The sequence below is a fragment of the Prenolepis imparis genome, unplaced genomic scaffold, assembly GCF_030444845.1.
Source record: "Prenolepis imparis isolate NDT839.2.m4 unplaced genomic scaffold, iyPreImpa1.0 SCAF_8, whole genome shotgun sequence".
Lineage (NCBI taxonomy): Eukaryota > Metazoa > Arthropoda > Insecta > Hymenoptera > Formicidae > Prenolepis > Prenolepis imparis.
Window position 1 is genome coordinate 16,483,369 of NW_028141166.1, and position 23,860 is coordinate 16,507,228.

Genomic DNA, 23,860 nt, shown 5'->3' on the forward strand with positions numbered 1-23,860 from the left:
TTATAGTCTCGTTGTTAACAAGTATATATATGAATGACTTATATAAATACAGTAACTCATATAAATTTTTTTTTACCACTAGATCACAATGGCTTGGTATTTAAATAATAACTATGTTGCCGTTATATAAACTATAACTACTCATAATTATTTTATAAAAATCATGAAATAAGTTAAAATATTGTATCAAATAGATATGCAAAAAATTAACCGCTTTCACTATATTGAATATTTTTCATATTATATTATTAGTATAAATTCATTCAAAAATTGCCTTAGTATAAAATATAAAAGGTTCCCAAAGTTTTCATTTTTACAATTAAAGCTATATGTGTATGCGTTTTATATCAAAATCTATAAAAATATATATTTGTCAAATATGTCCAAAGCCATATGATAATAAAGTTTTAGATCGAAAGAGTGGACATTACACTAGCACATTAAGCCTTCTAATAAATATATTACAGGAAGCATGTGAAATGTAATCAAATAATATTCAAATGTTCGAAAAAATATGGTCGTATAAAGTAAACGATCATTAAAAGCAACTTTTGCAAGTTTTAGCCTTATAAGCAAAAGTTTTCTTTAATTTCTGATAATGTTATAAAACATTGGATTTCATGAATAAATTGCAAAGCTCAATACTGCATACTAGAATAAAAATGAAGTAAATACATTGATATATTAATTTACGACTTGTTATTATAGTCTTTGTCATATATGCACTGCAAAATTATAAAATGCTATTTCTTGTGAATTCATATTAATTTTTTAATTTTTTTTTGTCAATAACATTGCTCGCTCTCAATACGAATAGAATAACATCTTCTGTTCTACAGTTGAAGATATTTCGTATTGTAATAAAGCGTATACTAAACTTGCTTATCCTAAATTGCGAAAGAAAGGCACAAAGAAATATACTACACTAACTTTAAGAGAATGGTAACTCTTCTAAAGATCGACGGTACAGAAATTAATGCGAAAACGCGAATAACAAGAAAACGCGCGTATTAAATACGTGGATGGATACTTGTTATGTTCACAACTCTCGACACGATCAATAAGATCGACATCTGCAAGATTTTAGACGTTACGTTACGCGGTCGACGAATCCTCATGTGAGGTTTCGACATCGTTGGAGGCCAGAACGATCTTATGCAAACTATGAATCGGTCTTTTCGGTTTTGGTGGAGGCGTCGGCGGTTTATTAGAATGACTCTCTAGATCATCATCGGTAGGTGTCGGCAGCTTGTTTTTCCACTGTCCTGAAGATTTGTTCAAATTATTCAAAGTACCACTAGCTGGACACTGATTAGAGGACAGCTCCTCCGGAAGATTACAATAATCGGCTTCGCGCATTTTAATTGGCAGAGGCGGCGGTGGATCGTCCTCGGATGCTGTACTGTCGGTCGTGCCGACGCTATCTCTATTTCCTTTTCCCAAACTGCTCGGTTCCAATTCGTTATTAATGTTTCTTAGGTAGTGCGTGGACTGGCCGGACCAGCGATTACTTATTCTACGTTCTTTGTCCACTTCCGATCTCAGGGGACGCTTTGGTGTAAGCTGTGTAAACAGGCGCGTATTTTTCCATTTTAAAATTACAAAGAGTAAAGAGATGACAATGTTAAATGCTCATAAACTTGTTCGTACCTCCTGTCGTAGCTCGAATACAGGTGTCGAATGTAAATTAGATATTAATGACGTAATGGACGACGCTGAACTGTGAGATATTTCGGCCGTGGTGTACCACTGGCTAGTCGGTTGATCGCTTTTCGTCACCGTGGAGGAATCGCTCTTTCGAGAATTTCTTCGCTTCGTATCCTTCTTCTTATACGTTCCTGGACTCGGACTTCCCAATGCCTTTTGCAAAGAGGCCGTTGACAAAATATGCGAACGCATGGAGTTGTTCCTATAAATTGAAAATATTTGCGATTAAAGGCGACGTCTTTGTTTGTAAAATCAGAGACAGATAAAAATGACCCATATATACACCAGCGAAAGAAATATGACTCGTAATTACAAATATAGATATAGAGATAGAATAGATAAGATTAATTGATAGATAAACGATTATATATATAATAAATTCCACGATGGAGTAAATTAATTTATAATTATCAGAAGACAATTTTGCAAATTGTGTGTATGCTTATATTTTGATTATCATGTTAAGATATTAGTCTTTGAGATAAGAAAAATGTAATAATCGTAACAATCGCAATGTTATTCGAGCTTTTTGCAACAAGTCTGTAAGAAGTGCATATTTTTTCATTACCTATCGTAGTTATTGTAGACTTAGGAAGTTTAGCAGATTGCCAGTTGAAGGAGATATATATTCCAGGAACATTATGACGATATTGTGAAAAATGCAAAACAGAACCATGCAGAAGCGGAATAAACAAAAATATAAAAGATGTAAAGATGTTAATCTAAAGAAATCAATACATTTTTCGTATACATCTAAAACTATCCTATTTCACGTAATGTATATATATAATTTCTATCGCATAAAGGAATATAGCTATATCCGGCATTAAAAAAATGTTCTTATTGTCTCGTTTTATCTGTATTTTGCAGAAGTAAAGGTGTAATACAAAATTATATATAATCTGTATTTCAAATATATTATTTTTAAAATACTGTTTCTAAATTTTTTAGTTATTTCTGGTTAATTTTAGTTTTAATGAATGTACCCACCCACCCTCGCAAACACATGTATGAAAAGTAATAGATTACACTCAATGCATATATATGTATGTGGGGGAAAAAAATATATTAATTAATATTTCCTGTTCTGTATGAAAATATAAACAACGAATGAAGTAACTGAAAAATTTAAATAAAAAACAAACATATATATAACAGGAATGTTAAGTGCGAAGAAAGGATAATAAGGCATTATGCGAGAGCTTATCAGGTCCAACAGCGATATTCCTGAAATCATATTGCATTCTTTTCTATCACGTGCTCTAAAATTTTATATTACTCTCTTTAGATATATAAAATAGATTCTTATATACTAAATACTAAATAAATTCGTGCATCTAACGATTAATAGAAATTTATTGAAATTTTTCTTTTAGAAGGGGATTTTTAATATCTCTTACAGAAAAGATCTAATGCTTTCGTGTAGAAATAATTAGAATTTATTACATATTAACTCATCTATGTAAAGAGAAGTAATTGATTCAATTCTTAGTTAGTGCTGAAGCTAAGTTAAACACTGGGGTATGACTTTACCTTGACAAATTGACGTTTTGAGCACCATTGGGGGGTGTGCTGTTGTTAAAATTGAACGATGTAAGTGACTTGAACGTTGCAACTTGGGATCTTGTAAGTGAGGATACCCTGGAGTGAGTTGTACAGCTGAACGGGGTAATTGCAAGATATAACTATTTTAAAACTGACACAGGATGACACAGATCGATCGTGTTTGAATCTGGACATCCTGTATAGCGCGCACACACATTCATACATACTGTTTTTACTTATAACAAATGCTACTTAGGAATATGTTCCATAGGATATTTGCGTTGTTTTGTAATTTAACACAAATAAAGGTAATATTTTAAATAATTGTATTTAAAATGTAGCTTTTTATGAATAAATTAGTAACATGTTTTGAAATAATGCCTCGTTTTAATAATGACGATCGTATAATAATATATTGCATACTATGCAGCAATTATTTTCTTGTTAGTCACGAACTCGTTAATAAAATGATAAACATGCGCTTATGCGACAATTAACAGAATAACTTACTCTGAATTATTCATATTTGACTCAGACAGGCAGTGATTATCCCCTCTTGAAGTTGGTGGCCTTCGCATAGTTACAGTCTGCGTCAAGCTTTCAATTTGTAAATCGCATGTCTGTGTTATAAAATAAAAATATTATAGATTTTGAAAAACTGCGTATATAAATATTGACGAATAATTAGATTAGCTTACCCTCTTTCCGTACTTAGCTTCTACTTGATTGCGCATCGACACGAAACATTGTTCTAAGCGTTGATGAAACGGTGTCAATTCGGTGGGCGCTCGCGCTTTGTGTAACTGAAGACCTATACTGAGCAAAGGAATTTGCTCCGCGATAAGTCCTTCTAACTTGAGGAGATCCGAACTCTCTTCCAGATGACTATCTTTGTACTCTGTATTGAGAAAAGCCTTTTCGTAGTTATCAATACCACCCATAACAGCTGGATCCAATATACCATTCAATTTCATGCTTAAGGGGTTTAACGGAAGATTATGATCGCTCCTGCAATAATAAAGGAAATAGTAGTTGTGTAAAAATTCATAATGTAAGTAATAATAAATATATAATAAACAAAAGTAATTACGCGCGCCGCTCTTTGTGTTATTCTATTACAGTTATAAAAAACTCAAGCAAACCTGTGAGCAATAATGAGATCCCGTAGTGCTATATTCGTAGCTTCCATAGTTTCAATCGCATTCCTCAATGGACTGACTAAATATGTCTCGCTAGACGTCACAGGAAACCATCGAAGAATTCCTGGCAACGGATAGCTTGTCACAAGCACTGTTCTTTCTAACCATAACGAAGCAAATTCGTTGCTGCTATTAATGCTAGCATTTACTTCCTTTTCTTTATCACTAGCTATCGCAATGATTTCTTTTCTCGGTGCGGGTCTTGAAAATCTGAAGCGTTGCACGTCATTCACACGATGATATCTAAAATATAGATTGCAAAACGTAAAAATAACAATAATTATAAAAAATAAATGTGATTTTTAAATCCGGCCAATAGAGTCAAGCACGAAAATTAATTCTAATTTTCCAGAACTGTATCTCTTGGTTTGAGATTACTAAGTTCCATCAATTGACAATCCTCGAACTTACAACGGGAGAATAGGCGAGAAAAATATTGGTCCGAAAAGAGGTATGAATAATAAATGTTGTTTGAACAAAAAGTAAAAAAAATATGTAATAAAAATAGTAAAATTAAAATAATTATAAAAATACAAATTAATAAAAATGTCATATATTTAGTTACTTTAATATAATATTGAATACCTTAAAACTGCTTCTGCGGTAACTGGTTTACCACTCAGACGATGCCTCTTTTCATCCATCAATGGCTCTACCTTATTGATTTGTACATATTGATGATTGGATTCCAGCATTTCTGTGGTGGGTGGAGATAATTTGTTCATTTGCTCTGCATTCGGTAAGTGATTCAACGTTCTTGTGCAAAAATCACTAAGTCGTTCATATTCCTTTCCTCGATAGACAAATACCTATGACAAATGCATTATTTTGTTAAAAGAATAAAAGCGAGTATAAAATATACGATCAAAAAAATATATATATACATATATATATGTATATATGTTTATTAAACATGTCAAAATACCTTATTTTGAAGAAAAACAGGATGTCCTTTGCCATAATATGCGACTCTAAAGTATTCTGGTTCAGGTCTTAACTGTTTCACTATGCAATCATAAAACTTTGCCATGCGTCTTAATAATACAGATAGTTGCAAATAATCAAATGTTTCTTCTTCATATTGCGATATTAATTCTTTGCAAACGCTAAGAGCGCATTCCCACATTCTTCCCTTATCAAAATAATCGATGATATCATTATATAATGCCTCTTTCAGTTCACGATGTGTTTGGCATGATGGATATCTAGAAAAAAAATATAATAATTTAATATTTATTGTATAAAGTATCGCAGTACAAGTTTAATGTGTGAAAATATTCTGTTAGGTTAATTTTAAGATTAATTATGCTACCTGTGCGATATCAACAAAGGTGGCAAAGGTTGGTCACTCCATGCTAATAACTGACTATGGAGCTTCAGAGAATAAGCTGCTTCTGTGTAATTATCGCATTCTAAATGTAATTCACACAGCTTGTTCACATATCTGTAGCATAAAGAAAACTTAATATATATATTTCATAAAACATACATATTTACATTATATTAAATATAATACATAAAAGAATTAGGTTTATTATATTGATTTAATCAGGCGATTCAATCTTAAAGTATAAGATTAAAACATTTAAATTTAATTATAAAAATATATTTTGTGTTTACCTGATATACATTTCCTTCCTATTAATCTCGGAATAGAATTCTAATAAATTTACAGTGCAAAGCATACGATGTTCTTGGGATTCTGCATGAATAATATCTCGATATTGCAACAAGCGTTCCATGAGCTTAGCGATAGTGTCTACGAATCGTAAGCCTTGCTCTCGCATTGTGGAATGTTTTTCGCACAAAGAACCCATAACATAAGTCCAAAGCGCACGAAATTGTTCGTCACCTCTGCCTCCTTCCACCTATAAAAAAGATACTTTGATGAAGTATAATTTTTCATTGATATAATATTAATGAAGCAAATTTAAATTGCGATCACTTTTGAATATATAAAATGATGTATAAAAACTAGATACCAAGATATCCAGTTTTGCAATCATCTCATTTTCATATTCTATAAAATTAGCTTTGATATGAGCAGGATCACGTTTGGTATCGCCATATCCTTCCACCATACGTGAACTGTAATATTCGCATTGCATCATATCGAAGAAGATAGGTATTGTAGCTTTTCTCAATTCAGTTTCAGGTATTAATGCCATTTCGAGGATTGAGCCAGCTAAAGTAGGCACAAAGACTATTTTGTGTTGTCCCAAATTGAACCACATTGATCGGATTTCAAATGCAGTTTCTCTGTAACACAAAGAAAACAGAGATGTAATATTACTTTTATTTTATCAATTTATATCATATTATTTAATAAAAATATTTATATATAGAATGTGTCATACAACTAAGGATCTCGTGCCTTTGTTTAAATATTATTCTTCCTATTTGAGCCTATAATTTTCTGTGATGGTTTCGAAATTTGCGCAATTTTATTATATTTTATAAGAAACGTACCTACGCATGTCGTTATAACGCGCAATAATGCGGTTTCGTTTTGCTGGTGTGAATGTCTCCAACTGTAGAGCAGGTTGAGTTAAAAAAGCAATAGCACAATGAAAGAAATTTGACCATGCTTGACGCTCAAAATCCGTAAAAAAATAATCTCTAATTGTGCCCGAGAAATATCGTAATGACTTTAGAATAACGCTATTTTGAAGCATAATCATTTCACACCAATCTCCTGCAAACACGCTTCTAGAAACTAAATCTTTGAAGACTAATAATATTTCCATAAGAAAATCAAGCAAATCAATTCTCGTTCCAAAGTGATTGATATACACTTCATAATGATGATGTGTCATTTGTCTGAAAAAGATTGCAGAAAGAAGAATAAAACTTCTCTCCTTACTCTTCTCTTTCAATAGAGATATATTTTTTTTTTACAATTACTATAAAATCTTAACAATACCTGAATATCGCCAACATGACTGAAACTAAATTTCCAACTAAGGGATTTTCCCTATCCATTGATATAACAGTTTGTATAATAGTGCGTAATGCAGTTAACATTATCTCCTTAACATCTGAAACTGTGCTACCTATATCTTTTCTAAAAGTCAGTTCCAGAATGTCAGACAATATCTTGACACATAATTCCACCTAGAGGAACATAAAGAACAGATTTAAAAAGTAGAATAGATTGCTTTAATACATCTACTTCTATAAAGTATAAAAATTAGTAGAAAAATACGTAAATCCATATATCTAATTTAGTGCGTGATATGAGCGTACACTCTCTGCAATCTATACATTCACACAAAAAAATAATTCACATAATAATAACGCGAATCACTGATCCTAAATTATAAAATATAATACAACACAACACACAGGCATAATAAATGCAAAGTTCTGCGTTAAACAATTTCAAAATGTATCATATATAACGCCATGAAAAACGCACTATTTATTTGCGTAGAAGATTTTGGAATTTCCTTCATTTATCGCAAAAATTACCTCTTCGGAGTAGCCGCGATGTTGGTTGAGTCGATGCCGATTTTCGCCGAGCAGCCTGGCTACCTTCGCCACGCTCTTTCCAGGCGTACTCGATAGACCCTTTAAACGCCATTTACCAAAACCAAACCGTACACAAAAAAAATGAAATAACCCTTGTTAGTTGGAAAAAAATACCATTTTCTAAAGACATATACGATTACATTTCTGAAAATTCCCGACACCAATGTGAATGTAAAACTGCATGCAGTAAAGATGCAGTTTCTCACTAAGCAGTATTAATAATAAAAAAATATGTATAATAAATAAAAAGAATTAGTATTTTCATCTAATAATTGTAATTTTTCTTTCACCAATATCATAAATATTTCATATTTTCATACTGTTCATTAACTACACATAAATTATAAAATATTCCAAAAATTCTATTATAACAAAAAAGTAAGAAATCGAAGATGTCACGAATTAAATAGTTTTATATCTAAATGCATAAATGTTGTAAAATGCAGAATAAACATTATGCAGTAACATATTACTGGACAAACACATGCCACATTCGAAGTTTTATTATTTCAATAAATATGCATTTATTCTTACATGCTCTACTAAAAGAGTAAGTAAAAAGGATGTCTCTTTTAAAATATTATTTTCAAATAACAATTGTTATTATTACTGTACACTTTTTAAAAAATTACAGCTAAATATAATATAATTTCTTTTTTTAATATAAAATTAATAATATACAAGTAATAATAAGTAATAATAATATGAAAATTTGATTGAGAGAATAATAAAATTTATTATAATAAATAAGCTATTATTTAAAAAATGAAAAAACGAAAAGACATCCTCTAGAAAAAAAGAAGTTTGATAAGATTCATGTAGAAAGATGCGTGGCGGAAGGATCGCAGGCTGCACGGAAAGCACGAATAAATGACATTTATCATACACATCACGATATTAAATGTAAGTAAAAATTTATATGTTCAATAAAATTTAGTTATATGCAAATGTATAGTTAGAATTTTATGAAAAGTATCGCGAGAATATATAAATGTGATAAATTGACATTATTTCTTGTGAAAAATATAGATAAGAATAATGTAAACATTCCAATTCGCTTAAACTATAGATTAGGAATTTGTAGCATTAGGAAATTTGCACACTTTATGCCATCTTACCTCTTCTTTAGCTTCCAATAAGTCCCTCACGAGTGTGGTAATTCTCGGCAATAAAATCGCTCTACACTCCACATTTAGAAAAAGTGGACTATGAACAATATCATTGACTGTCATCATTTTCTGTTTAGTTAATCTACCTGTTGGTAGAGTCACGAGTAAATCTGTTAGAATTGTACTCAATTGCTTGCCGCTGTAGACCCTTAATAAATGAGGTATCGTTGTGGGTAAATACTTGAGACAAGCTCCTTGAACCAACAAGGTTCCATCTGTTTCATGACTCATGAGATTAACAATAGATCGTAATAAATCCGTTAATGTTTGTGAGAATTCTTCTTCATCTTGATTTAATCTTTAAAACAAAAATTACAATATTTATTAAAATCATACATACTTCTCCTTTAAAGAATGATTATATCATATTTATATATTATATTGTCATTTAGATATTTAAGAAATGTATAATTTGTAATTGAAAAAATAATTTGTTACTATATAAGAATATGTAATAATAAATAAAACATACTCGGCAAATAAGAGACGAGATTCGACAATAAACCTCATGCAGTATTGCAGACTTTTCATTGTCTTAAGCAATAAATCACGTTCTTGACCATCATTGTTGCCGACGTTGTCTATACGCTTACGCAATACCGCAATTAATTTCTTATATGCGAGAGTCGCAGAGAAACTTTCAGAAATGTATAAATCTAATACTGGTTGGAAGTGCTGATACTTTCTATCGGACACGAGCCCGATAATATATAAAAGGCACTCAAAAACCATGTCATCATAGACATCACTGTCCGAATTACTCATTAAGATGTTAAATAAAGCATCCAAAACATCCTGTGAAAGATAATGTTGCTCAATATAATTATTCTCGTGTAAACATAATTTAACTATACATGTAATCTCGTCCGATATCAGATTTTATTTTACCTGCAGAAATTTCACTATTTCTTCCCCATCAACCTTCATTAAAGCAGCTAAAGATTCCTTTAGGCCAGTATTGTGTGATGTCCAATTAAGTAAACCTAATAAATCTACATTCTGGGTTAATTTAGTTGAGCAAATATTAGTTGCTATCAAAAAACTATCTTTGCTGCTTAATGTTAATGGTCCTAAACTTGGTTTCTTCTCAATGTTTAATTCAGCCTAAATCACATAAAAAAATAAAGATACAATATTAAAATGTAACATTTAAAAACATATGAAATTTCTTTTATTTCTTCAATATATATATATATATATATATATATATATATATATACAGATATATGTAGACATACCAATTCTCCGCGTGTTGATGGCAATTTGAAGTAAGATATATCACTTTCCTCGTACTTCTTTTGCTCTAATTTATAAACCAACAATTCGTGTTGTATGTCTTGCAAAGTTGTGCCATTGCGTTGCATTAATCGAACATAACTTAAAGCGAATGGTTTTTCAGACTTATCTTTCGCTTCGTTAGAACTACGATGCTTGAATGTAAACTTTAAGTGAGCCTGCTTGAATTCTTCTATAGGTATGGCAATCTTGAATGTTTCGCACCACCTAGGCTTATCTTCGTGATAATAAATAACACTACGATACTCGTCAATCGGGGACGCACCGCCACCTAATGTCATAACTCCAGGAATTGCTATGCCGTGCTCATTACATACTTTGACCTGTTAAAAGTCATATATTATAAGTACTTATATATTTTTATAAAAGAAGAAACAATTTTTATTTTCCATTTAAATTCTTATTCTATTTAAATACTAACCGTTACTTCCACATTTTTGTCTGTAGATTTTGAGCCCTTGCTAAATTCACCGCTAATTAAAGTCAGATAGAGATCATTGCGTACGTCACCTGGTAAAATAACTTCTGGAAATCCCATTTTACGCGCAATTGCAACGTTACCGAGAACTAGATGTGGATTTTCGTCACGTACCTATATACAAATGCTCAAAATTAGAGATAATTTTATATAGAATATAACAATACAATATAGTTATACAATTTAGATAGAAAAATAACTTTATTTCACGACTCACTTGCTTTGGATCACCTCTTAACAATTTTAAACTCGTCCATAGTCCTTGTCCACCTGTAATATTGGTAATATTGCCATTGATATGTCTCTGGATATTTCCTTCTTTCTGTGCGATAATTCTACGTAATATACCATCAAGACTGTCTTTCTCACAACATCTGAAACAAAAAATAGGGAAACCAACAAAACTCCAGTCTCAATTTTTACAAGAATTATAATATTTTCCTTTGACTCTTCAACCATGAATGTCACAGCATTGAATCTCTGAATAAACCAAGATACTTAAATATGTACTTACTGTATAAAAGGTATAAAATGATGTTGTTCAACATCTCCCTCGAGCTTGCCAGTAATAAATAATGTGATATCCATTGCGGCTACACCGAATGGTCTTCTCATATTTTCCATACTCCTGGATTTGTTCTGATTATTTTGTGCAACACTCGAGCGACGATGGTCCGGTTCTTTGGCTTCCATACCGCCCACTCTAATTACATAACAGGCTAAATAAACTTTGTCTCTTGTCAAATCTCTGGAACCAAGATCCGTGAACAATACTCTAAGATTGTGCAACTGATCGATGTCTCTTGCAAGTCCCTCTTTGCTCCACGATACCACGTAATTCTCCGTGATAGCTTTCATCTCTCTGCCGTCGTACAAAGTTAATAGTAGCTCTACATCCTCTGCCATTTTACATACAAAATTTCTTACACTGACGAAGAAGATATGTGAATATACAGGTACTTGTGGCTTGAGGGATATTTTTTTGGTGTCATTGGACGCCTTTCTTATCCTTTCTGCAGCAGTCTCATGATGATAGTATAATTGAATGGTGCTCGTTTCTTCGGGATTTAAAACATTTCCATGCTCGTCTCGGACTACCATATCCAAACCCAATAATTGATTTCCAGTGTCTATCCTTGCTGTTGCTAATCTTTTCATATCCTTCAGTTCGTCTACTGTTAAAGTACCACTCAAGATCTTGCTTCTGTATCCTATTGCATCCAAAATTTGTTGCTGCATCGTCCTGAAGTGCTCGGAGTGTGTCTATATATGTATAAAAAAAAATTATGTAAAGTTATATCTATATACTTTTATTTTTAGAGAGATATATTTAAGCTATATAATAAAAAATATATACATACTATGTATAAATGCTTCCAATGATGTCCCCATTCTCTTAAAACATTAGTAATTTCGTGTACTAAGTTATCCGTATGTGTTGACTTCTGCAAGATATGTGTATAAGATTTTGGAAAAATTCCACATACGCCTTTAAACTTGCTGCGGCCATAATACCAATCTCCACACTCCTCAGTTATTTGTACAACTTCTCCCACTGTTAAACGTATTGTGTACGGGTTTGGATGCGCAAAATTATGGATGGCTAAATAAAATGATAAAATATATCTTATTTTGGCATATTAATGTTTTTTCGAGACATTGCATGCTTCTGAACATCTCGATAAAATTTCTGCTTATATTAATTTCGGAATTATAATTTCTTTTTTAAACTTTCAATGAATGTCATTCAACAAAATCTGACAAATTATCTGTTCCAATCTTATGTAATAACTTAAAAACATTTTTATAATTTAAAATGTATAAATTTTATATTCGGAAACTAATATATTATATAGAACACATAAGAATGTACACACAATGCAATGATATATAACATTCTTTCATTATAAATAATTAACAAACATCAACGTGCGTGTAAAGTATTTGCATAACATTAAAAACAATGTATAAGATATGTTATTTTTCAATATTTATATGACAATGAAATGATTTACAACTCTATATCAAACATGATTACGATATTTGTACAATGAAATACAATACGTTCATCATTTATGTTAATTGATTGACGTAATGTACATAAATAAAAAAAAAAAAAAAAAAAAAATGCACGAAATGTCACAATTCAGTATATACGATTCTTGTACCAAAGTGTGGAGAGCCCCATTCGAATGTCAGACGCGATGTAACGAAAATTTTATCTGAACTCTCAGGGGCACCTCCCAGGATGTTGGAATATTTCGCAGTACAGAGGGTTATTAATCTTACGCGCACAAACTGATGTATATTCCTCACCTACTCCTAACTGCTCATTAATCCGCTTCCATGTCATTGTCATTTTATTCCGATACGATTTAGCACTCGTAGGATATTTACATTAATTACATCTCGCGATTCACATCTCGTCAGTGGGAAGAAAATATTGCCGTTTTACCGTGTCATCTATTATTACAACGCTCCGAAACAGGATGTTACACTTCTTTACTCTATTACTAGAGTGATGCGAGAACGGACGGGAAAGAGTCGGGGAGAGAGAGAGAGAGAGAGAGAGGGGGGGGGAGAGAGAGAGAGAGAGAGAGAGAGAGAGACAGCTAGAGGGAACAAACATGTCATGAAATATGTATAAAAATTGACGTAAGCATAGAGAGGAAAACGCGAGCGAGAAATATCGTGTCCTCTTTCAGCTCCATCGAGGCAAATCCATTAAAATTATCAAATCAATATTAGATAAAGAGGATATTTGCGGATAAACATTGTTAGTAAAGAGATTTCTAACCTTCCTTAAATAAGGTTGTAATCTGTAATATCGATATAGTGCACTCGCGATATGATAATCGAGTTATCGATTATTGGCTAACTTCACTCGGTATTCATTTTGTGTTGGCGGTTCGCGGTTGTGTTTAGTGATTTTGTCGGCACATTTTTGCGATTTTCTATCGTTATTATCGTTGAAATAATAGGCGAAATCGTCATCATGGTGCCCAATTGCACGGCCGAGTTTAATAGACTGATGAACGAGTTAGAAACAAGCGAGTTGGAGGTGAGTTTTTTTAGCGAGCGCGAAAGCGCAGTTATAGGTTATGTCGTCTATTTATATTCAATCTTCTCGTGTGATGTAGCATGTAGCACATTTTCCATTGGAATTGTTGTTTCATAATCGAAAAGGAATATTAAAAATTAAATTTCGATTAATCACACTCGTTTCAGCCCACGGCTGGAGTTATAACTGCACAAGCTCACATGCGACTGCTGGCTATCTATCTCTATCGGAATGATCTGTGAGTACATACAATTTGTTTCTTGTCAAGAATATTGTATGTGTGGTTTCTGAGTTTTGTTATCTTAACAATCTTTTCTATTACTGTTTCATTAATTATTTAATAACAAAGTCAGACGGTACTTGCAACTTATGTACATAGATTGGCACACATGCGCAGACCAATATTCAATCTATATTTTAGACTGTGAGATTTTTTGAGATATTGAAATATTGAATATATATCTATCTACTATATTGTAATTTAATCAAGTACAAAATAACAATGATAAACAATAGTAAAGCATATATATTCTTGAATTTGTATATTGTATTACGTCGATGGGTTGATTAAACCATTCATTGTATTGACTTTATATTATATATTATATTATTATCATTAAGTGTTTGAGTTCACAAAATAATTGCTGAAATTTTATAATATGTCTTCTATTTTTTGATATATTAAATTTTTATAAGCTTTTGCTTTCTTTTTGCATCTCACTTTTTTGAGATGCTCTATTTCATAAAATGAATATTTCTTTATATCTTATTCACATCTACATATGTCTGTCATGAGAGACAATAGGAATATTCTTTTATTTACTATTTAATTTTTGGAATTCTTAAGAGACTGTTATAAAATCTATGTGATGACACCATTTCCTGTCCCTTTGCATTGTGCTTTTTATTCTCCTTTATGGGCTATTGGTGCAACATCGCAAAGTATCTTGTTTATCCTGGCACTAAAATTTGTACCAAGTGGAGCAATGTTTTACGTCGACAGCATGAACATCGCATAAAATATTTTGCAAAGTCGCATGCAGCGATCCGCTAATATCCGGCTTCGCCGGACCGCGACCGATTTTATTTTTGCATCACGCATGATATGGTCGAAAGGCGGGCCTTATTGATCGGCCTGCACTTCTTTTTTTGAAATGAAACGCGACGATCACACAGATCCAACGCGAAGTTTCTCTGGCAACGAATTCCCTCGGATGTGAAAACTGCCCATGAGGAGCTCAGGCGAATATGGACTGTAGGGCAACGCATGTGGCAACGCAATTGGCCCGCAGTGCATGCAGCCCTCAATATAGAATGGAGCGAAGATGTCAAAGACATTATGACAGCTCTGAAAGGTAAGTTAATAATAAAACTCAAATTATTATAATTAAAAAGATTAATATAAAAAATAACGAAATTCTCTCCACGTTCTTTTAATAAAATAGTAATTAGAAGTGGACAATAATAATCGGTGTAAAATCAGTCATCAAATTATTTCTTTTTTGTATGTCATTGTTAGAATTTTTAATATGTCATGTCATCAGAGGAAACTGAAAAAGTAGTGATAATCTTCGTGATTGCTCATTCACAGATATTATTCATTACAATAATAATAGTAATGGAAAATTGTTAAAAAATAATATTAATTGGAATCTCTACTATCATCTAAATAATCTAAATTCTAAATTTAATATTTCTTGTTGCAGTTATCATTTAGTAAGTATATATTAAGAAAATATTTGATATTTTGATAAATATATGATACCGTCATCTCTTTACATTTTATGTTAAGTAAGTACGATGAGTTATTTTTTCTTTATTTAGCGCCCTACATCTGTAGAGGCAAAGACTAAATATGTACCTTATTATAATTAACGACAATCAATTGTTATTAAACTCAGCGTCTATACATAATTATCACTTACAACGCCAATCAATAATCGATTAGTCGAGCGGAATCTACAGAGCCGTTGAAGTTCTTTACTCAAACTTCTTGCTCTTCGTTAAACAAGAGGATTTCTTCGCTAACGGAATCTCCGATTCATTCCTATGATTTTTACAGACAACGTTCGAGAACAAGTGATGAGGCTGATATCGAAGGCGTACTCCTCGTTGAACTTGACGACCATGGCGACGATGAGCGGAATGTCGTTGGACGAAGCCCGACAAGCCGCCATTGACAGAGGCTGGAGCGTCGACGGTACCATAGTGCAACCGTGCAAACAGATCGAGGAGGAACAATACAGTCAATCGGACAACACCTGTCTGACGGAGGAGCAGCTGGAGAAGCTCACACAATTTGTCTCCTTCCTGGAAAATTGAGGGATCTTCATCGATTCATCCCCGATCCCATGTCGTGTGCGATCTCGATGACGGAACCTCCTTTCGCAATCTCGCCTCGTAACTCTATTATATAAAGGAGGAAGTACGCGCCGAAGGTAACATCATCGATGTTCGTGGTTGTAAAAAAAGGATACCTTACGATAGACGGAGAGGAAGAGGGAGTACTGACAGAGATAGAGATAGAAAGCAACTACCCACGCGATTTGTCCGTTCAATCGGAAGGATAATTCAATGAAGCTCCTCGCAAGCGTGGAATCAACAACTATATTAATCGATAATCAGCTGTGCGTGCGCGAGAGGGCGGACTGGCATTTGCAGAACGGTATCCACCGGCAGGAGCTTCTTTTTCTCTTCTCCCCTCCTCCCCGCCATCATCCTAACTCGCCTACTCGATGTGGATCCTCTGAAAATATACACGCTGTTCGCAACCACTTTGCATCGCTGTAATTATCAAAGTGGATCGCCGCAGTAAGAATCGGGCAGGTAGCCGTTAACGTTCCTCACGACGACGACGTGTCTCTCTCTCTTTGGCATAAACACGTGTGTAGCACGCGAATTATCTCACGCGTGATTCTTCGTGGTATCCAGAAGAAGAAGAAAAAGAAGCGGAAAGAGAAAAAAAAGACTGGAACTGTTTCAAATTGGCGTGCTAGATTTTGATAAAGTGTGTTATAACAGCAAGTGAGTGTTCTATATATTTTTTTTTTATACACTTGAATTTTTCCCGTTTACCATTATCCTCGCAATATTTCTTCTGATATCAATATATGCTAACAGTCGTTTACAGCGAAAATACATTTTGAGATATTACGTTCTCACAATTTAATCTTCATTTTTTGCAATTTTTTTTAATAATTAAAAAAAAGTATAAAAACGAATAAGTTGATTGTTCATTTATTTGTGATGGTTATTTAAAAATAAAAACGACTCGATAGTTTGTTCACGAATTGCAAAAAAAAAAAAAAAACAATAATCGTATAATATTTAATTAATATTATGGATTTTTGTAGAGATCATTTTTACTCAAATTTTTTTGCCTCTTCAGCTTAATCGATTTTTCATCTTTTAGATTTAAAACTGAAAGAAAATAAAGGATTAATAAGATTAAAATTAATTAACGTTCTGGCGAAACTATTCGGTCGTCAAATTCATTCAATATTTCACGCGAAATAATTTCGAAAATCGCGGTAAATTTAATTCGCGCGGGACAATCGATATTTCTTTTCACGCGGGACAATCGATATTTCGATTCTCGCGGGCGCTCGAGATCTCGAGTGACGTAGCGCTAACATCTTCACAGTCGTTGGCGCGCAAAAGTAGCGTACGACGAAAGTTTCGCGCTCGCGGAAAATTATTCACAACGGGTGAGTTACAAGACGCAAATCGAATCCTCGTTCCTCGGAAAAGGCAGAGCGGGTGGCCAGGGGGTGCGAACGAGGTAAGTGCATAACAGTACGTTTCGGAGCGACGCAATAATTCTCTACGAAATCGATCTCTACCGGGCCGGGCATGATCGGCATTGTTGTGCCGCCATTACGCAATTCCGCAATGGGTATTCTCGACGAAACCCGGGGCTCGCAGGTAGCTCGCGGTCTCTTGTCGGCACCGGGGCGATACTCTCTTTTGCTTCTTTTTTCGAGGGGGGGAGGGCCCGCACCATTACTCTAGAAAGTTGTTACACCAGTATCGCTAGTTTAACACGCGCGCGAAAACACGCGATTAGCGGGCGCGTCGCTAATCCCCGTCTCGCCTAATACATTTCTCTACAAGGTGCTGAAAAGCTAGATTGTCGGAGTCGAGATGAGCGTATCCTTGTAGCAAAACCTATCACGAATATATATGTGTATGCACGTGCAAAGTTAACAGCTAATAATAATTTATTAAAATATTAATACGGGATTCCTGTTTCAAGCGGACACATGTATATATTATATGTATATATGCATGCATATGTATAAAAAAAAAGAATATATATATATATATACTATATTTTATATGTTTCATTTAAAGCGCTATGTCCTTCAGAGTCACTTTTAGTGAAATTTTTGAGATATTATAAATTCGAATGCGATCGACCTCAGACAACTTTTCTGCATATTTATTAAGAAGCAATAAATTAACAACTTGTAGTTTAAGTTGAGAATTCGTTTTAACTATGCAAACTTTGAGACTATGTCAAGGATATAAAATGAATAAAGAAAGCATTCACAAATGCAGTTGAAAAAAACCTTTTTTTATTTATAAGCAATTTAAAAGCAATCTTTTTTTTTCCATTTTATAAGCGCAAATTCTTATTTAATTATACATTTTACGAAACATAGTTTCCACGTATATAATTATAAAAATATTTAATTATTAAATATTTATATATATAATTATTAATTATAAAATTATTAATTTATACAATTATTAATATATAATTATTAATTTATACACAGAGAGGATTTACCCTGAAAATCATGGTAATCGTGGGACAATGTAGTATGGAAAGAATTTTATGAGAATTTTTCTGATTAATATTTATTACAATAAAAAATAATAATATTTATCACAATAAAATATAAAATATATTTGATTAATTTTACTATACAGTTTAGTAAAATTAAACATATTTTATATTTTATTGTAATAGATATTATTTCTTATTGTGATAAATATTAATCAGAGAAATTCTCGTAAAATTCTTTCCATATACCATATTTTCTCACGATTATCATGATTTTCAGGATAAATTCTAAGAGAAAATTCTTTCCGTGTATAATTATTAAATATTTATAATTATATTAAATATAAATTCAATATAAATTCAATATTTAATAAAAGTATTGAAAAAATATTATACATATAATAGAATTAATAAACAAGCAATAGACGTTAAATGAAATCTTTGATAAAGAGAAGTCGGCTAAAATGAAGTTGATTTATGTAGCTTTTCAGCAGCCTCTGTATAGTACGCCTCCGTCAGATTCTCACACCTGTGGTCTCGGCTTCGAGCAAGCGTTCGAGAAACGTGAGAATCGCCACGGAAATCTACCGCGTTCGTTTCTGCTCGCGAACGATTGTTTCGATCTCCGCGGTTCGCGGCGCGATGCATTATTCGATCCGACCGCGTGGATCGCGGATATTTCGTGAGGAATATGCATGCTAACGAGAGAAGTTGAAACGCTCTCGTCGTCGCTCGTTGGATCGTTTCTATTATGCAGGATAGAATGCATATCATACTCCTGTATCCTCCAGAGTCACGGAGGTGAAAGCCTTTGTAGTGCTGCCTCTTTTCTGTAGAACAGATTGAAGTATATATGTTTTTATCGAATACTTTTTTATCAGATTTCTCGAGCCAAGTCCGCAGCATGCGAATGAACACGAACGAATATCAATGAATATTAGTGAAGAAGCTTTATTTAATTAATAATTTTATAAAATAGTTTTTTATATAAAAAAAATATTTTATTAAAATAAAAATATTAATTATTAACGGCCTCTCGCGCTTGTCTGTTGACATTTGTTTATGTTTGCTCGCTGGTCTTACACAAAGAGAATTTTTTTTTAGAATTTGAAAATGAAAATGAAAATCATGGGACAATATGGTATAGAAAGAATTTTATGAGAATTTCTCTGATTAATATTTACCACAATAAACAATAATAATATCTATCACAATAAAATATAAAATATGTTTGATTAATTTTACTATACTTTTAGTAAATCAAACATATTTTATATTTTATTGTGATAGATATTATTTTTTATTGTGATAAATATTAATCAAAGAAATTCTCATAAAATTCTTTCCATACCATATTGTCCCACGATTACCATGATTTTCAGGGTAAATTCTAAGAGAAAATTCTCTCTGTGTAAAATTAGCGCGAATAAAAAGAAATCTTGTTTATATAAAATATAAGAAATTAAATAATATATCGTATATATACTACTTGTTAGAAATATATAATCTTTTTGCAATAAAACAATATTGAATACAGCAAATATATAAGCAGGTATATATATTCTGTGTAACATGTGCGGAATAGTTATGACATTAATGCTTGATTGTGCAATTATGATATTAATATTTGATTATGCATAATTAAGAATAATAATTACTGTTTATATACATATAATAGTATGTGAAAAAGTTAATTGTTATGTTGAATGTAAAAATTATCTTTTTCATTTTTTGAAAGATATTACATTCATTATATTGGTCGACAATTATTGATTCTGATATCTGGATATTATAATTCTGTAAAAAGACATATTAAATTACACACACACACACACACATTATATATTTAATTTTATTACTATCGAACAATCTATATTAATGATGAGTTTTCTTTAACAATTTTACATATTTTATTACGAGAGATCATAAAGAACTAAAATTCAATACATGAATCCAGATGAATTCTTCACATATTTTACCTGATCTTGCAGATTTTATTATAGGCAATAATCCAATTTCAATATGAATATCAAAAATTCTCACATAAATGATTTTCTATAATTCATACACCTCGATATTGCGCTTAAGATTCCTTAATCCAAGACGTCTTTGCATCAAGCGCGCGTATTCAGGAAGTTATTAAAACACGGTCGCGATGTATCCCGATTGAATCATCCCAACATAGGCTAATTTTCGCCCGCTAATTCCGACGTGTGAGAATGCTCGTAGAAAAGCGTTCAACCTATCGAACATGCGGTAAAGGAAGGCGGTGTTCCCACGCGTTCTCGTATACATATGTACGACGAAGCCTATCCTAGACGCGCTGTTCCGTATCGGGAATATATCGACGCCAATAATAATCGGTAACGAAAAAGCCGCTCTCGTGAGATCAGCGGGGGGTTGCAGAGCGCAAACGGCCCCAGACAAGGCCCCCGATGACGGGGCCCGACCCCCGGACCCGTTGTATCTGTACTTGTACGCGCGCAGAACAACACGAGCTCCTCTCGCGCGTGCGAGCGCCTTTCGTTGAATAATGCAGATTCATCCGGCGAGATGATTGCATCGCGATATCGCACCGCGCCGGCCGATACTCTTTTTTTTTTTTTTTTATTCTATGCCGAGGCGGTACGGCGGGCGACGAGGAGAGAGAACGATCACGAACAACGCGCTCTTCGGGACGTTACCTGGTGCTGGATGCCTCGTGTTCGCGCCTCGCTCGCGGATTGTCGAACGTTTCGCGGCTCTCTATCGGTCTTCGTTAACCTTTCGGTGAAACCACGCTCGTGCGGGGAATTTGTTTTGACCGCGCCGGCTGATTGAGTTGCATCCTCGATTTAGCGAAATAAGAGAAGAGACGGATGTCCCTTGTAAAAGTATACGCCATGATTCTAAGTTTATTAATTGTCACGCATATTCACAAATCCGGGCATTCTAAGACTGTTACAAAAATAATTTCTCAATGTTAGATTATAATTAACATAAAGATATAACTGACATAGAATTAAGTATGACAGAGCTGAGAGACGTATATTACAGAGTGTTAAAGATAAATTAAATCCGCTAAGTACATATGAGGAAACGTAAATGAAAACGTGATCAAAAAATTATTTTTTTCAAATTAAAAGAGACCACACACACTGCAGAAATATAGAAAGAATAAATAATTACTTTGATATTTTGTGAAAGAGTTGTATGTATATAGAATTAACGTAATATATAGCTTTTATACTGAATTTCTTTGACGTGGAGAATGAAATTGCAACCTCGGTGATTTACGAGAATGTAATTTATTTGCCCTACAGCGATGTAATCGAAGTAACTATCAAGCAGTGAAAGAACACACTGATTCAGAATCTTCGCCGTGAGTCGCCGCGAATACAGACATTAGCGGGTGGATCTTCTTGCATCCGTTCGATCGTCCATCATCGATAATTTCGTGGCATGTAATAGGGTAAACAACCCTATTTCAATAATTGTACATCCTCGTCAATCGGAATATTTAAATCTAACAGCGGATTTAATATGTCTTAAAACAAATTATAAAAACAATAAGTTAGTCAGATCACGTAATAAGATCAAAAGATTACCAAAAATATAGGATTATAAAATAAGAAATAAACAAAATTATTTTAAAAAACTGCAAATTGTAAGAATTATATCAAATAATTATGTTAAAGAAAAAAATATATTATTAAAATCAATAAGAAGGTATAAAGGTAAATTAAACCTTTTCCGAATAAAATTCGAACGGCACATCTTTCAGTAAGGACATCCTTGTTTGAGACAAAATTTACAGACTCAGCCCCGAATTTAGAAATCTCATTAGACGTTCTCCAGACTTCATATGATTATCTCGGTGCAACGCGACGCGGAGTATTAACGAAGACAAGCGAGCATCGTTTGCAACATTAAACGAAGCGAAGGTGAGAGGCGAGAGGGAAGAGCCAAGCCGGGTTACTTCAGCTGACCTCCCCTCGTAAGAGTACGCGCCGGTGACTCGCGTTTTCTTTCCCGAGCGAGCTCGCGCTCGCTTGCGGTGACCTTTGCGCGTCGCGGAAAACGCCGATGTTCTCCGCGCGAGCGAGCGGCACGAATCGAACGAACGCGCGATTTCGTAATTCGTAAGTCCCCATCGCGCACACGGCTGCGACGGAAGATTCGTCGGGGTGAGACGTCGAGGACGAGGAGTGGATGATGATAATGATGAAGAGAAGAAGACGAAGTGGAAGGTCGCGACGAGCCTTCGACGAGGATTTCCCTTCGCCAGCTTACTCTTCCTTTTATCCTCCTACTCTTCTGCTTCTTCTGACCTCTCGGGTCGAGTCAGGGGCGCGAATTTTGGACTCTACAGGGTGCGAATTTTTGAGAATTAAAGGCGATGGTGTTTGCGACGACGGTTTGTTAGGCACGTGCGGAGAAAAGGGCGCCCAGGTTTCAGAGTGACCTTTTCTTCTTGATACCATTACTGGATATTTTTATCGCTCGGGACGCTACTTGCACTTGCCTCTAAATGATGTGATCGATAAGAATCTGCGTCGCATTATCCGCGCGCGACGCGGATTTTTCATCTAATCGGAGAACGCGAGCGTGGTGTCCGGGGAGTCGCGGCGCAACTCTGAGGCGTCCAATCACGGCGTGTCTGTCGTCGGTCGCGTTTTAGATTTGCAGCTTCGATGAAGATCCTAGCTGCTAGAAGCTATAAGAAAGATTAAGATAAGGGGGGAAGGGGGATTATATAAGTTAAGCAATTTCAGGCATTGCCAGGCGTTCTTTTTTTTATTATCCTTACACTTACCCCATCAATGTAGGAAAATGTAATCCGAACTTTTAATGAAAAAATAGTTTAACGTTTATAGTTAGCTGTGTATTGGTAGTCTTATACTTTATCACTGATTGTTAAATGTCGAGGTGCCATGTTTCCAACTGTAAAATATTTATTCGATAGTTATATTCTTCATTATTTTCTCAGTTTTAAAGGAATTGAGAATATATAGAAAGCATTGATATATATCTAAATCATATTTGCAACAATAATTGTATAATACTTCTACCAAGAAGTGTGTGCTATCTGTGTTTCACTTTTAT

General features: G+C 33.5%; 2 protein-coding genes across 9 annotated transcripts in view; one reads left to right on the top strand and one right to left on the bottom strand.

The window, feature by feature from the left end:
- Positions 1 to 125: 125 nt before the first annotated feature.
- Mbc (dedicator of cytokinesis protein myoblast city) lies at positions 126 to 13,447 on the bottom strand. Of its 7 annotated transcripts, none has more exons than XM_083044887.1 (23): positions 13,242 to 13,447; positions 12,287 to 12,528; positions 11,440 to 12,188; positions 11,143 to 11,296; positions 10,869 to 11,039; positions 10,390 to 10,770; positions 10,040 to 10,255; positions 9,624 to 9,946; positions 9,101 to 9,449; positions 7,923 to 8,021; positions 7,375 to 7,565; positions 6,921 to 7,271; positions 6,434 to 6,710; positions 6,072 to 6,319; positions 5,764 to 5,895; positions 5,377 to 5,656; positions 5,037 to 5,260; positions 4,395 to 4,694; positions 3,951 to 4,260; positions 3,763 to 3,872; positions 3,241 to 3,366; positions 1,651 to 1,909; positions 126 to 1,563 (listed from the first exon to the last, which is right to left on the bottom strand). In XM_083044887.1, the coding sequence occupies exons 1-23, from the start codon at positions 13,282 to 13,284 to the stop codon at positions 1,096 to 1,098; spliced, it is 6,003 nt and encodes a 2,000-aa protein (XP_082901013.1). In that variant the 5' UTR covers positions 13,285 to 13,447; the 3' UTR covers positions 126 to 1,095. The 7 variants fall into 7 exon arrangements, with proteins under 7 accessions (XP_082901013.1, XP_082901014.1, XP_082901012.1 ...); XM_083044888.1 differs by having other exon boundaries at positions 3,241 to 3,348; positions 11,143 to 11,299; XM_083044886.1 differs by having other exon boundaries at positions 11,143 to 11,299.
- A 369-nt stretch (positions 13,448 to 13,816) lies between these two features.
- Csn8 (COP9 signalosome subunit 8) overlaps positions 13,817 to 23,860 on the top strand; it is a 44,481-nt gene continuing 34,437 nt past the window's right edge. The window contains exons 1-4 of one of the 2 annotated variants that reach the window (XR_014425802.1): positions 13,817 to 13,986; positions 14,154 to 14,224; positions 15,163 to 15,341; positions 16,049 to 17,010. Coding sequence is in view for 1 of the 2 variants with exons in the window: in XM_083043474.1 (XP_082899600.1) it covers positions 13,921 to 13,986; positions 14,154 to 14,224; positions 15,163 to 15,341; positions 16,049 to 16,308 (576 nt within the window). In the remaining variant the exon portion in view is untranslated. Of the gene's footprint in view, positions 13,987 to 14,153; positions 14,225 to 15,162; positions 15,342 to 16,048; positions 17,163 to 23,860 lie in introns of those variants that run through there. The other variant, XM_083043474.1, reaches the window with a different exon arrangement.